The following is a 14,956-nucleotide window of genomic DNA, read 5'->3' as shown; positions in this document are numbered from 1 at the left end:
CCATAGAACAGGGCAATGGCATCTGAAGGCTCAATGTTGGCACCATATGGGTGGCAACACTGTGGAGCTGGATCCAGCCCATGCTCCAAATCAGTGTCCCACCTGTAGCATCACCACAGCCAGGGTTTATGGGTCCAGGGATCAAGCAGTAGAAACAGCAAATATTTTCTCAATTGTCATTACCCCTAATGGGCCCTGCAACTTTGGACTCTGATGGTCTGGAGGTCTTAGATTTCAAGGGATCAATTCATCCTGGTTTGTCCAGGGATTTTTCTGGGTTTAAAGCTGGAAGTCCTGCTGAGTGCCAGTGGCTCAGGCCTGTAATCCTAGCTAGTTGAGAGGCTGAGATCGGGAGGATCAAGGCTCAAGGCTAATCTAGGCAAACAGCTTGTAAGACCCCCATCTTCAGATTAACCAGAGAATGCTGGTGAAGTGGCTCAATCGATAGAGTGCCTGCCTAGCAAGTATGATGTCCACCACCAAAATAAAAAAGTCAAAATAACCACAGCAAATAGACTGGAGGCATGGCTCAAGAGATAGAGTGCCTGCTTTGCAAGTGCAAAGAAAGGCCTGAGTTCAAACCCCAGTCCCACACACATACAAAAAAAAAACTGGAAGTCCCAAATACTGGGAATTCCTTTGGTCCTGGTCAAACCCTGGAGTGTTCCACCAGGGGTCACAACACATGGCAGTTGAGACCTGGCCACCTGGCTCTCACCAGGGCACTGACAGAGAGGAGGGTCCCTTTCCAGGCTTTATTACAGGAAAAGAGGCCAAGTCCCACAGGAAACGACTAGAACCACCCACACAAGCAAAACCACCAACAGCAGAGAACCTTCAGGAACGAAGGCTTAGGTCCCCCACTAGGCAAAGAACCACAGGCAGCTGATGTGCTTGCAGAGGGCAAAGGGTGCTGCAGGCTTCGGGAACTAGGGTAGCTGAGTGCCAATTGACTGGAGTGTAATGAATGCTTCCTCCTCACTTTGCATGACCCAGTTCCTACTTTTGCCAACCAGTTCCTTTCCTTCCTTCTTCCCTCTCCCATCCCCCCACTGCCTAACAGTGTGTTGACAATAGCTAATGTTACAACTCTGTGTTTGTGTCATTTGCCTCTCAAACACTCTCAAGGAGGGTGATCACAAGAATGAGTATTACCCAACGATGGGTAGGAAACTTCTGCTCAGTCTCTGGAGAGCCTGCTTCGTCTGGGACAGTTGTGCATTAGGCAGAAGTATGGTTTTGCTTTTGCTGTTATTTGGAAATTAAATACAGTATGAAAAAGAAGTGTGTGTGCATGCTTTCTCATCAGGGGGGCCACTGTGAGCTGTTCTACTGTCACCTTGGTTAGGTTGGGACCTTTCTGTCTGCGGTTGGGGTTAGATGTGGTGAACATTATTCTCTGAAAGTCACGACCAGATGTGGTGGCAGGTGGAACAGCTGTGCCTGCTCAATCCCAACTTGTCTTCCTACCCTTCATTCCACCTGCTGGTTTTGAGACAGACAAAGGAAATTGCCTGCTGGGAATCCAGGAAAGGCAACAGGGTCGGTTTCTCTCTCTCTCTCTCTCTCTCTCTCTCTCTCTCTCACTAGGAACTGAACTCAAGGCCTTGCATTTGCTAGGTAGGTGCTCTAGCACTTGAGCCACACTCCCAACCCTTTTTTGCTTCAGTTATTTTTCAGATAGGGTCTCACTTTTTACCCAGGTTGACCCTGAACCTCAGATTTCCTGATCTCTGCCTCCAGAGACAGCAGAGATCTGGGGGGGGGGGGGTGGCCTCATGGCTCAGCAAACATAGTGAAGCACCACGGAGCCACCCCATGCCTATTCTGCCACATGCTGTTCAGGCCATACAGGTTTAGGGCAACACACACACACACACACACACACACACACCCCACAGTGCTGGGAAGGTTGTCTGAAAGGTTGTTTTCTTGTTTTAACACTGCTCCAATCACCTGTCCATTCCACTCCGGACATAAAGTCAAGTTGACCACAATTCTGCTGTTTCTGTCCTTCTCTCCTCTGTCCTGCAAACATGGTATCTTTTCAAGCTCTCCCCCACACTGCTGTTCTCATCCTCTACCCCTCAGTCTACTTTCCATATTTATGTTCTGCAATTCATAAAGTGTGTATCAAATTGCTCATGTGTCTTAAATGTTATTTTAACCACGATGTTCCGTATATTACATTCTGTTTCATTTTGCACCTTGCTGTGGATGCCTTCCTGACATTTCCTTCATTCAACCAACAAATACTGCAGAGTATTCTTACGAGCCGGAGATTCAGGGTCACAGTAGTGAACAGACAGGTAAGAGCTCTCCTTTCATAGAATCTATGTTCTACTAGGCAGAGACAGACAAGTGAACAAATAATGACTTTGGATTGAATACCATGAAGAAAACAAACTGGGGTGATGGCGTGGAGTGGAGGGGAGGCTTATTGTTTGGGGTGGTGATGTCTGATCTGATAGTAAACAGAATCTCTTTAGAGAGCAAATGTGGGGCCAGGCATGGTGGCTCACATCTGTAATCCCAGCTAGCATTAGCAGAGTAGTATTAGTAGGTGCTGTGGCTAAGCACATAAGCAGAGCTAGCCATCCCCACTAGATGTGGAAGTGTCCAGATGACCCCATGTCCAGTCATCCACATCATCCCACTCAAGCAAGAATGGGAATGAAGTCAGCAACCTCCAGGTGAACTGGACAGAACGACTGTCCATCCACACCCTCTGACAACCACACAGCTCAGCCAGAGCCACATCACTGCCTACGTGCAAGGCTTCTTTGCACGTGCAAGGCTTCTTTGCACCCGCAATCCACCCTGAGTGGAGGCCATCATCCCCTTGGCCATTCATTACCGGTGCCCTGAACAGCCTCTAATCTCCTCCCTCTACTGTCCCAACCACGTGGCTACCAGGTTAGGACCCTTGTCCTCCAGGCTAAGACCCCTCTGTGATGCTCAAGGTGAAGCTCCTTTGGGGGCCTTCCTCAGCCTGGTCCGTCCGCACGAGTACCCCAAGCCCCCTTCACCCCTCATCCTCCGACCCTGCATTTGTTCCCCACCACCAACCACCCGCTCCACACTACTCTTTGCCCCATTCTTTCTGGTCTCACCGTATGCAGCTCTCCCCAGAGTCCCACATCCCCTCCTCGGTCCTTGTCGCCCCAGTGCCCTGGTGACCCGGGTATCCCCCGAGTTTCCCGGGGCCCCGCGCCCCCCGCGCAGCCCAGGTGGATGCGCGCGCCGTGGAGACGGCCGGCACACCCTAACGCGCCGCCCCGCCTCCGCGCGCCGCGGATTGGCTCCCCGCGGGATGGCCGGGGCCGATTGGCTCGGGCCGCGCGGCCGCCGGTCCCGTTTCACGGTGGGTAGCACTGCAGCGTGGATGCTGCTCGGTCCCGCCGCGGCCCCCGAGGAGCGAGGAGCGGGAGCGGCCGGCTGGGCGGGCGGGGGCGCCTCAAGGAGCCGCTCCCGCCGCCCACCCGGGCCGCGGCCGGGGCAGCCTGGGAGCCGCGGCCGCGCCTGGTGGCTGCGGGCGGCGGACAAAGGGCCATGCGGGGCCGCGGGCGCTGAGCGCGGCCGGGCGGGCTGGGGGATGCGGGGCGGGGCGGGCAGGGCTCCGGGGCCGCAGCGACGCCCCTGAGCTTGGCGGCCGCGATGCCGTGGTTCCCGGTGAAGAAGATCCGCAAGCAGATGAAGCTGCTTCTCCTGCTGCTGCTGCTCACCTGCGCCGCGTGGCTCACGTACGTGCACCTGAGCCTGGTGCGCCCGGGCCGCGCGCTGCGCCAGCGGCTGGGCTACGGGCGAGGTACGCCAGGGGCGCACGGTGGGCTGGGGGTGCGAGGGCCCGACCGCCTGGAGACCCCGCCCGCCTACTCCTGTTAGCTTTGCGATATTGGGGGAGGGGACTCAGCTCGGCGGGACGCCAGATGACGTCAGCCATGACGTGCGCGACCCTCTTGAGGCGTGTCCCGACCTGAGGGGACCCCGGGAGCTGGCTGGAGGATCCAGTAGTGATGGGGTTAACGGTGGGCTCTTGGTGAAATCTCTTCCCCCCAGCCTAGAGGAGAGGCCTGTCTGGCCTGATCTCCGCGACTTAGCCGGGCCTCAGTTTCCCCATCTGCTGTGCGGGGTGGGGGGAGTGGGGCCTGCCCTGGGATCCAGCCTTCCCACCCTGGGGTGAGCCAGGAGAGTGACCTGTGCATTTGGAACGCCTTGAGTACACCTGCCATCCCAATGCCTGTGCATTGGGTTGACCAGTGCAGCCTGCAATAACCAGGTCCCAGGGCTCACACTCCTGAGGGGACAGAGGATGAAACCACAGACAAAGCAACTCAGGTCCTGGTGAGCCCTGTAGGCAAGAGCCAGGGAAGGGCCTCTGTGTGACCTGTGACACACTGTGGGGGAGAGCTGAGAGAGGAAAGGGTACTGACCATACCCTGGGGGAGCCAGTGGGAAGAGGTGGTGAGGCAGGACCAGGACCTGGGGGAGCATAGGAGAGGCAGGAGCAGGAGCCCCACCCATGCAGGACAGATCCCAGCCAGGCCTTTGTGAAGGAAGTTAGTGTCCTGAGGACTTGGGGCAAGGAACTGTCTGTCTCTCCTCCTAGAGACTCAGAACAGTGACATTGACTCATGACATCCTAGGCCTCTTCACCTGAGGGGTCCCAAGCTCCCTGTTCAGTCCCACTCCTTCCTGCCACCTGTAGAAGCCCCACTGCCTCTTCCTCATATGCCTAGAGACTGGTTCCACAAATCCTTCTCCACACCCAGAGCCAGAGATCTGGGACTGTTCCCCACCCCCAAAATGGCGTGTGGGTTGTCCCAACCCATGCACCTCATAGCTGCCACACTTTCAAGAGACCCTCAGCACTGCGCCATCCCTAAAAGAAGCCCTTCCCCCACCTCAGTTATCAGCACCTAGGGATGGACCCGGAGCTCTCCCAGGACACAATAAACCCCACCCCCATCAGCTGAGTCTGTGGGTTTCTCAGCAGCCACAGGCCTCCCCCAGTCTGACTTCCTGAGCAGCTGAGAAGTTTGAGTCTAACCAGAGGAGGTGGAGACATAGAAGTCCCATTCTGCTCTCACTGGACCTTGCTGCTATCACTGGACCAGAAGAGCTGCTGGGATGCTGGTCACTTGGGCTCTGACTCCTCCTGGGTGGGTGAGAGCTGTTCTGGGTCCTGGAAGCTCAAAGCTGCTGAATGGCACTGCCACCGAGTAGCCTGGGCTGCACAGGCAGGGCACCAACTCCACACACTCTGCTCCAGGCTGAAGCTGCATGTCCTGTCCAGGCCCCTGGACTCCCACCAGGCACTGAGGCTTTGCTGACTATCTGGTCAGTAGAGGCAGCATTCAGGTGGTGTCCAGCAGCCTGTGCATGCAGAGGTTCCCAGGGGAGGATGGAGCAGAGGTTTGTCTAGACACTCACTGTTCCAGGACTCAGTCCCTACAGGACAGTGGTGGCAGCCTGGGCTGAGATCCCACTACAGAAGGCTCCCAATGCCTCCCACCCTCCACCCCGCTGGACTTGAGTTGGTGGGCTGTAGGCATCTGGGCCAGGCTGTGGGAATTTAGTCAGGAACTGCTCACCTCCCAACTGGTGAGGACTGACTGGGGAAAGGACCTGGAATGAGGAATAGGCAAGAGACACTGCAAAGGTCTCACTGGGCAGGTAGCCATGCACAGCCCCTCAGCCAGAAAAGGGGCCAGACCAATCTGGCCTCAGGATTCTAGCTCCTGAGGTCTGGACTGAGGGACAGACATGGATGCCAGGCTAGGCTCTGAAGCAGAGGGGGCAACCTGGACTGGACATCCCTCAGTTGGAATACCAACTGAGAAATGGGGTAAAGTGAAGCCTCCCATCTTCAGAGGGTCAGGTTCCAGGATGTGGACCCAGGGACACAGTGGGATGTTCGGGTCCATAGCTCATGCAGAAGGTCCAGAAGGTGGGGTGAAATTGGGTGCAGAGATGGTCTTTCCCAGGCGTAGGGAGAAGGGAAGCTGTGGACATAACCACAGGCAAATCTGGGAAGGATGCCCCTCAGGGGATAGTCTCCTTCCAAGGCCACCCAGGCATCAGGTCCTCTGGCAGACCAGGCAATGTATTCCTCTCGGCCCAGGCTGGTCCCACAGCTCCCATAGTCAAGACAGCAGGTGGCATAGGTGCAGTGGGCCAGATCTGGCTTAGCCCCAGGACAACTGTGCTGGCTTTCCTGACTACCAGCCCCTGCAGTCACCCTCATGTCTCAGTTCTGCTAAGGAAGGCTGACTTCCCCCAGCACATGGGAAAGACACTGACAGCACCAGACAGTTCTTCCTGAAGCAGAGCCAGTGAGGTTGGCCAGATGGGTGCACGTGTGCCTGCAGATACCAGCCTTTGCACATACCCTGCTCCCTCCCACAGTGGGACATTAGGGAGAGCTGGTGGAGGGCTCCTGCCCACCCAGTGGAATAAAGAAAGGCCAGTGTGAGGCAATAGACAAGATTGGAGAGGCTCCAGCAGCAAGCCTTCCCACCCTGCTCTCGCATGTAAGATGGCCTCCCAACTGACCCCACCAGCAGGGCTCTAGCCTTGGAGAGAACCTGAGTTCCAGATACAGCTTACGTATCACCCACAGATGGGGAGAGACTGACTGGTGTGACAGATGGCCGGGGCGTCAGGGTGCTGCCGTCCACGCAGAGGGCAGAGGACTCCAGTGAGAGTCGTGAGGAGGAGCAGGCGGTAAGCAACAACTATGGGGAGAGCTCGTATGTACACGAGGCCACTCTTGTGGGTGGGTGGACACAGCCACGACTCCTCGGTGTGTACATCCTGGCCTAGAGTTCCACCTATGGGTGGCATGTGTCTGCTGGTATGTCATGTGGGTGGCACATGTCTGCCTGGGCAGGTGTGATTAGGGTATCTTGAGTGCTGGGACATGTGCCTGGACCACACCGGAGTTGGGCCATGTACAGCTGTGCTTAGGGTGCTGTGGCTAGAGGTGTGAAAGGGGGACTGTGAGATTGTCTCACTGTGTTTAAATGGGCATGTTGTGTGTGGCTGTGACCCTGCCTGCCCTTTCTCTCCTGCAGTCCGAGGGTCGGGACCCAAACAAGCTGTTTCCTGGAAGGGCTGGGAGGCCACCCCCACTGAACCTTACCCGTCAGACGCCCCCATGGCGGGAGGAGGTGAGCTCTGCTTGACCCGAGGTGGGCTAGGAGGCAGGGTGGGGGCGCAGGCTGTGTGGTAGCTGAAGCCCCGTCTGGCCCCCAGTTCAAGGGGCAGGTGAACCTGCACGTGTTTGAGGACTGGTGTGGGGGCGCCGTGGGCCACCTGAGACGGAACCTTCACTTCCCACTGTTCCCTCACGTGAGTGCCTCAGGAGAGGGTGAGTGGGCAGGGTGAGCAGGGTACACAGTGGGCTTTGATGTCAGTGGTCACTGCCGTCCCCAGACTCGTACCACCGTGAAGAAGTTGGCCGTGTCCCCCAAGTGGAAGAACTACGGACTCCGGATTTTTGGCTTCCTGCACCCAGCGAGAGATGGTGCGGGGGTGGGATGTGCGTGTGTGTGCGTGCGTGTGTGCGTGCGTGTATGTAAAGGACTCAGCTCCCTGAACCCCTGTCCTGTGGACTAGGAGACGTCCAGTTCTCTGTGGCTTCAGATGACAACTCTGAGTTCTGGCTGAGCCTGGATGAGAGTCCAGCAGCTGCCCAGCTTGTAGCCTTTGTGGGCAAGGTATGCCCTGACCCTGACCCTAGGCTCTGTCCTCCAACCCCAGTCCCTCCACCTGTACCCTGTCTGTCTTCTTGGAAATGGGGATCTCATGGATCAGGTGTCCTCAAGGAGAAAGTGAATTTTTCTTGCCCCCGTTGTATCCCCTCTAGACTGGCTCTGAGTGGACAGCACCTGGAGAATTCACCAAGTTCAGCTCCCAGGTGTCTAAGCCCCGGAGGTGAGTGACCAGGGCCACATGTACTCAAGTGTGTGTGTATGTGAGAGGGAGGTTGGCTAAATCTCTTCACCCTTGCACACACGAAACAAGCATTGTCCTGGTCAAACCACTGTCTTCTTAAGGGACTAGCCCAGAGAGGTGTGGAAGCTGCCCACCCTTCTCTGGGCTTTCCATCTTTTCCTGGGCATGGTGAGGGGACAAGCCCTGACTCTGTGTCCACAGGCTCATGGCCTCCCGGAGATACTACTTCGAACTGCTTCACAAGCAGGACGACCAGGGCTCAGACCATGTGGAAGTGGGTGTGAGTGTGGCCCACCCTCCTGATTAGCTCTTCTCCTTTCCTCTCCCTCTCCAATACCCTCCCTCCCACCTCCTTGCAGGATTACTGCACTGTAGTCCCCATACCCAAGGGGCCTCCTGTCTAACTAACTGAAGCAGCTGCTCAGGGGCATGGGCCAAGGTCAGGGGGGGGTCTCCTGTGCCTTCTAGGGGCACAAAGGATCTCCACCAAAAAGTGACCCTTTACCAGGGAAATGTGCAGGGGAAAGAGTTTGGGGTAAGAAATGCAGTGTGTGAATTTCAGACCTAGAGAACAGACCCCATGACCTCCAGCATCTTCTGAGATCCCCAAGGGGTCTGGTACCCAGATCAGGCTAGGCTTGCAGTGTCATACTGGACAACTCAGAATGAGGTAGTGAGATCTGCATTCCAGGAAAACCCCTCTGGCCACTGTAGAGAGATGGGAGCAGGAAGGGAAAAAAAAACCCTGAGAAGGGAAGACCCAGTAGGTTAAAGGTGGGAAGGGTGTTTCCCCAGCAAGACAAAGAAGACCTGTAGCCTGACTGGGGGTTTGAGGGACAGTGACTAGGTTAGGACAGGGCGTTCTCAGCTCCAGCACTACAGGATGTCACATGCATCTGGATATTGTGGTAAGTGCCACCTCCAATTCAGCAGGCTAGATACACAGGTTTGGGGTGATCCTAAGGAAACCAAGAGAGTCCACTGAGAGCCCAGGAAGTCAACCCCCAGGAGCCCCAACTTGGGAAGAGCAGGAAAAGGTCCAGTCTACCAAGGAAGCCACAGAAGCACAGCATAGGGAAGTCCAGCAGTGATCTCAGGAGGGCAGTAGTGCAAAACAAGGGAGCAGGCTAGGCACCAGTGGCTCATGCCTGTAATCCTAGCTACTCAAGAGACAGAGATCAGGAGGATCACAGTTCAAAGCCAGCCTGAGCAAATAGTTTGCAAGACCCTATCTGAAAATACCCATCACAAAAAAGGGCTGGTGGAATGGCTCAAGGTGAAGGCCCTGAGTTCAAGCCATAGTGCAGCAAAAAAAAAAAAAAAAAATGGAGCAAGTAGAGTTGGAAGCCATGCCGAGCAAGCCAGGAAGCTCTTTGAAAGTGAGGGAGGTAAGGAGGGAGGGAACACCTGGATCTGCCCCTATAACCCCTTAGCTGCCCCTTCCCAAGGACCCCTTTCCTGTTCACCCTCAAAGTTTCCTGCATCTTTTGAGCAATTGCTCCCACTATCCCCCACCCTGAACACAGCCTCTTTCCTGTCCCCACCCCCCAGTGGCGAGCTTTCCTGCCTGGTCTGAAGTTCGAGGTCATCGGTTCTGCTCATATCTCCCTATACACAGGTGCAGAACTGGGGTACCTCTTTAAGGGGAGAGTCTCCTGATGGGCCGGCTCTGGGTATGGGTAGGAAGGGATGTAGAGGAGCCCCACATATCCTTCTGCCTCCAGATGAGTCAGCCCTGAAGATGGACCATGTGGCCCATGTCCCCCAGTCTCCAGCCAGCCATGTGGGGGGACACCTGCCACAGGAAGAGGCCAGTGCAGACATGCTGCGGCCAGACCCCAGAGACACCTTCTTCCTCAGTGAGAGGGGACCCTTGAGGGAGGCCAGGATGGGGAGGGGAAAGTAAGGGCCAGATCAGGCCACAAAGTTACCACCCCTCCTGCAGTTCCTCGGATGGAGCCTTCCAGCCTGGAGAATGTACTAGAGCCCTGCACCTATGCCCCCACCTACGTCCTTAAGGATTTCCCCATTGCCAGATATCAGGGACTACAGTTTGTAAGTGCCCAGGAGGCTTCCGGGGGCTGAAGCTCTGCTGCAGCCTCCCCCACCACCTTCAGCCTCTACCTCCCCTCCAACCCTAAGCCACGGTCCCGTTTCCAGGTGTACCTGTCCTTTGTTTATCCCAACGACTACACTCGCCTCACTCACATGGAGACCGAAAATAAGTGCTTCTACCGTGAGTCTCCGCTGTACCTGGAAAGGTGCGTTGGACTGGGAGGAGCCCCTCAGAAGCGAGGGAGCAGGGCCTTGCTGGGTCGGGTCTCTGATGCCCTTTCCGCCTCAGGTTTGGGTTCTATAAATACATGAAGATGGACAAGGAAGAGGGGGAGGACGACGAAGAGGAAGAGGTCCAGCGACGTGCCTTCCTCTTCCTCAACCCAGATGGTGAGTGCCCCTAGGGCCCCCGGTGTCCCCAACCCACCCACCTGGCACTGCTGACTTACCCTGCACTTCCCGCAGACTTCCTGGACGATGAGGATGAGCAGGAGCTGCTGGACAATCTGGAGCCCACCGAAGCATCCCTGCCACTGAGCGGCCGCAGGACCCTCACCCCAGCGTCCCCAACCGAGATCACCCAGACACTGACTGCAACCACTCCCGCTCCACCTACACCAAGCCCCCTGGCTGAGCAGACCCCCAGGCATTCCCGAGCCCTAAGTTGGGCTGCCCGGCCCCTGCCCCTCTTCTTGGGCCGAGCCCCACCTCCCCGCACTGCGTCCTCCAAGGTGTACGTGACGAGGGTGCGCCCAGGACAGCGAGCTTCCCCACGGGCACTGCACGACTCTCCCTGGCCACCCTTTCCCGGGGTCTTCCTGCGCCCCAGGTCCCTGCCCAGAGTGAAGCTGCGGGCACCCCCACGTCTGCCACGGCCCCACAACCCCAGGACCGGTGGCTCCCAGGCCACAGAGCTGAGGCCCCCAGCCCGGGCACAGGCCACCCGGGGAGGCTGGGAGGGCCAGGCACGTGCGCATGAATTCGTGGTGCCAACAGCGGACTCCAATTCATCAGTCGAAGCACAACCCGTGACCTCCTTCCTGAGCTTGTCCCAGGTGTCCAGGCCACAGTTGCCAGGGGAGGGCGAGGAGGAGGAGGAAGGGGACGATGATGGGGCCCCGGGCGAAGAGGCTGCATCAGAAGACAGTGAAGAAGAGGAGGCCGCGGGTCGGCCTCCGGGCCACTGGCGCGAGGATACCATCGACTGGCAACGCACATTCAGCGTGGGCGCTGTGGACTTTGAGCTGCTGCGCTCCGACTGGAACGACCTGCGCTGCAACGTGTCAGGGAACCTGCAGCTGCCGGAAGCCGAGGCAGTGGATGTGGTGGCTCAGTACATGGAGAGGCTCAATGCACGCCACGGAGGGTATGGGGGCGGGGGCACCCGGAGAGAGGAGTCACTGTTCTCCATGGGATTCTCAGACCTTCCCTGGGGATCACCTTTGATGCGCTGGCGCTGGTACACTTGGTCCCTAGGGAGCCCCAGACTGTTCCCCTCCCCTCTCCTATGCTCTTTACTGTTCAAAGCCCTTGTCCAGATTAAGGACCTCCCTAGTGTGCCACCCCAGGCTGACTCCTATATCCCTGCACCTCCAAATCACAAATCTGTCTAGACCCAAGTGTTGATCCAAGCTACAGGGGCTGATGGTCAGTTAGCCAGATCACTAAGCAGACAGCCCATTTACAGGGGTCAGAGATACCCAGGAGTTGGCTCAGTACCCCTAGACCCCTTCTTTCCCTGCACAGGGCTGCAAGGTCTTCACTAGGGGTCTGGGCTTGATTCTGGGCCTACTGGCTCCTCTGGTCTTGTAGGCCCCAGAAATCCATATTGTCTCCCACCCTGTGTTGGAGAACTGGAGCCTACTTTGTCCTCTGGGGAGTTCTCAGAAGTGTGCCATGTTGTATCAGGCTTTAGGGAAAGGTAGAGCCTGCATGGGACATTGATGAGGGCAAAAGCCAATTTGGGACAGCAAGCCAGGGTGGAGGGCAGTCAGAAGATGGACAAGACCAGTGCTGGATGGAAGGTTTTGAACAGGGCATGGGTTGAGTTCCTCTGGGTTGTACAGCTGCCTTGGCCAGAAAAGCATGACAGCCCTGTTTTAGGGCAGTGGGGGTGGGGAGAGGTGCTTTGTTCCAGGTGGCTCAGAGGGCAAGCCTGCCTTGGTTCTGAGCTTCCTGGGGGCATGAAAGGGCCTGTCCGACTAGAGTGGTCATTGTTATTACTCCATTTTTGCATACCTGGGATTCAGCATGTGGGTGGCCCCAAGGAGTATCAAGAGTATTTGGGGCACCAGCTTGGGGTCACCAACTTGGGAAGGGCAGATGATAGTAGGCAAGAGTCAAATGGGGGAGTCAGGATATATCAGAGGTCACATTGGTGGGTTCCCAGGGCAGGGGCCACTGGCCAAGGAGGACTGGCAGGAGGCAGAATGAAGGCTTGAGAACCCTGCCTGACGGGGACTGAGGAACCAGAAGAAAGGGGAAGTACCCGAAGAGGGGCCCACAGGAGGTCTAGCAGCTTGCTCCTGGGGGTACTGTGGGAGGCCGGAGAGGATTGAGGCAAGCTTCCTAGACAGAAGACCACCGCCTCCCCACCCGAGATAAAAGCAGGCAATGGGAAACATCCAGGAAAAGAGTACAATTCTGTGCTCAGAAAAACCTCCCAGTGTGGGCTGCCCAACTCCCCGCTGTCCTGGAGAGGGGAGGCGCTGGAAGGTCAACCCGTCTTCTGGGAACTCCTCTGGGCTGGCGGGAGGTGTGATGCAGCCGCCCCCACCCACAGGCAGCCGAGCCTCTACGGCCTCATTCTCCAAATGGGTGACGCAGGGAGAAGTGGGTGGGGTTGAGGTGCAGGCTTGGGCGCGGCTGACAAGCCTGCCTCGCAGGCGCTTCGCGCTTCTGCGCATAGTGAACGTGGAGAAGCGCCGGGACTCCGCGCGCGGAAGCCGCTTTCTCCTGGAGTTGGAGCTGCAAGAGCGCGGGGGCGGCCGCCTGCGCCTGTCCGAGTACGTCTTCCTGCGACTGCCGGGAGCCCACGTCGGGGACACGGATGGAGAGAGTCCTGAGCCTCCTCCCGCCGCCTCTGTGCGCCCAGATGGCCGCCCGGAGCTCTGCCGCCCGCTGCGCCTGGCCTGGCGCCAGGACGTCATGGTGCACTTCATCGTGCCAGGTGTGCGGGCAGGGCAGGCCAACACGAGCAGAATCCGGGAGGCCACCAGGAAGAAGGGGAGCCTTCGCGTGTGCGGAGCACAGGGTGTGGGGTGGGGTCAAGGTTCTCCTGAGGGGGAAGCCACACAGTTGAGTGCAGTCGGCTCAGTGGCACCCTCTCCTCCAGTGAAGAACCAGGCGCGTTGGGTGGCTCAGTTTCTGGCCGACATGGCTGCGCTGCACGCGCACACCGGGGACTCACACTTCAGCATCATCCTGGTGGACTTTGAGAGCGAGGACATGGACGTGGAGCAGGCCCTACGTGTAGCTCGACTGCCCCGGTAATGACATCCCCCACGACCATCTGGAAGGACCTAGCTCATCTTCCCTCCCCTGGGAGGTGGGTTCTCCTGACCCCACCCACTGCAGGATGGCTGCCTGTGACCTCTTCACTCCCCCAGGTACCAGTACCTGAGGCGAACTGGAAACTTCGAACGTTCTGCCGGGCTGCAAGCGGGAGTGGACGCAGTGGAGGTCTGTGGGCCAGACAGGGACCAGGGGAGAGGATGGGGGCGCCAAGGGAGGAGCCGCCTTCTGGAGGAGAGGGCAGGGCTCAACCTCCTGTCCTACAGGACCCCAGCAGCATCGTCTTCCTCTGTGACCTGCACATTCACTTCCCGCCCAACATCCTGGATGGGATCCGCAAGCACTGTGTGGAGGGCAAGCTGGCCTTCGCACCCGTGGTCATGCGTCTGGGCTGCGGGAGCTCCCCGGGCAACCCACATGGTAAAGCCTTGAATGTCCCCTGGGAATGCGCGGGATCCCACCAGTGCCCCCCTGTAGTACCCAGAACTCCAAAAACCTCAAAGTCATGCCAGGCCCATAAGAATCTCCCAGTTAGGACCCAACACTAGAGGGTGACTCCCGAGAGCCCCAGAGTAACAGGACCCTGCACCAGACCCCTCCTGAAGTCTCCCAGATGCTCCAGGAGAGGAAACTTTCAAGGACCTGCTGTATGAAGCCTTCCCCTCTCCTTCATTTCCCCAGGTTATTGGGAGGTGAATGGTTTTGGTCTCTTCGGAATCTACAAATCAGACTTTGACCGCGTGGGAGGCATGAACACCGAGGAGTTCCGAGACCAGTGGGGGGGCGAGGACTGGGAGCTTCTGGACAGGTGACCGCCTCCCATCATCCTCCAGTGGGAGGGTGGAATTACAGGACCCCACACACTAAGCAGGCTCTGCCTTCCTCCCCCATCCACCCAGGATCTCATAAGCCCAGAGAGACCCTTTCACCCATCCATTCCCCAGAACTGCTTCCCAACCCTGCGGGCCTGCAGACTCGAAGCGGTCCTGATCCCCTGCCCTTGGATAGGGTGCTAGCGTTCCTCCACCCACCCCAGGGTCCTGCAGGCAGGGCTGGAGGTGGAACGGCTTCGACTGAGGAACTTCTTCCACCACTACCACTCCAAGCGGGGCATGTGGAGCGCACACGGCCGGAAGGGCTCACGCGCAGAGCGATCCTGAAGACCAGAAGCCCTTCCCAACCCACTGAATTTTGTGGTAGCGGGCGGAGCTCTGAGCTTATTCCAGGGCTCCACCACAACCGTGCCAGCCCCTGCCATAGCCCTCTACAGACAGGCAGCCTTCACTGCCAGGCTGGCACCTTGGTCCCCACACTCCGAGATGATTTCTGTGAAATTTTCTGTAGCGATGACCTTGTTTTCAGGATTTCCAAGAGTTCTGTCTGTTCTGTTTTTTATTCAGAATGAAATGAAATATTTTTTTTAGTTCTG

The 14,956-nt window shown here is 57.5% G+C and overlaps 1 protein-coding gene across 2 annotated transcripts; it reads left to right on the top strand.

Annotated features, from left to right (window-relative positions):
* The first annotated feature begins 3,605 nt into the window (after positions 1-3,605).
* On the top strand, positions 3,606-14,954 carry B4galnt4 (beta-1,4-N-acetyl-galactosaminyltransferase 4). 2 transcript variants are annotated; one of them, XM_074052096.1, is made up of 20 exons: positions 3,606-3,808; positions 6,623-6,726; positions 7,077-7,172; positions 7,258-7,353; positions 7,438-7,528; positions 7,621-7,721; positions 7,871-7,938; positions 8,161-8,239; positions 9,511-9,577; positions 9,684-9,818; positions 9,905-10,014; positions 10,120-10,220; positions 10,304-10,404; positions 10,480-11,380; positions 12,900-13,183; positions 13,349-13,502; positions 13,623-13,695; positions 13,794-13,947; positions 14,209-14,335; positions 14,536-14,954. In XM_074052096.1, the coding sequence occupies exons 1-20, from the start codon at positions 3,658-3,660 to the stop codon at positions 14,930-14,932; spliced, it is 3,390 nt and encodes a 1,129-aa protein (XP_073908197.1). In that variant the 5' UTR covers positions 3,606-3,657; the 3' UTR covers positions 14,933-14,954. The 2 variants fall into 2 exon arrangements, with proteins under 2 accessions (XP_073908197.1, XP_020037744.1); XM_020182155.2 differs by having other exon boundaries at positions 14,564-14,822.
* The last annotated feature ends 2 nt before the right edge of the window (positions 14,955-14,956 follow it).

This window comes from Castor canadensis, chromosome 1 (assembly GCF_047511655.1).
Source record: "Castor canadensis chromosome 1, mCasCan1.hap1v2, whole genome shotgun sequence".
NCBI classification, from domain to species: Eukaryota; Metazoa; Chordata; class Mammalia; order Rodentia; family Castoridae; genus Castor; species Castor canadensis.
The sequence above is the reverse complement of the archived record's forward strand: the minus strand, read 5'-3'. Positions and strand labels throughout refer to the sequence as shown.

Bases quoted from the DNA above. Each gene is read 5' to 3' on its own strand.
- B4galnt4 (XM_074052096.1), top strand. From the start codon at position 3,658: ATGCCGTGGTTCCCGGTGAAGAAGATCCGCAAGCAGATGAAGCTGCTT. The intron at 7,529-7,620 runs GTGCGGGGGTGG...CCTGTGGACTAG, and splicing joins CCTGCACCCAGCGAGAGATG to GAGACGTCCAGTTCTCTGTG. The intron at 13,696-13,793 runs GTCTGTGGGCCA...CCTGTCCTACAG, and splicing joins CGGGAGTGGACGCAGTGGAG to GACCCCAGCAGCATCGTCTT.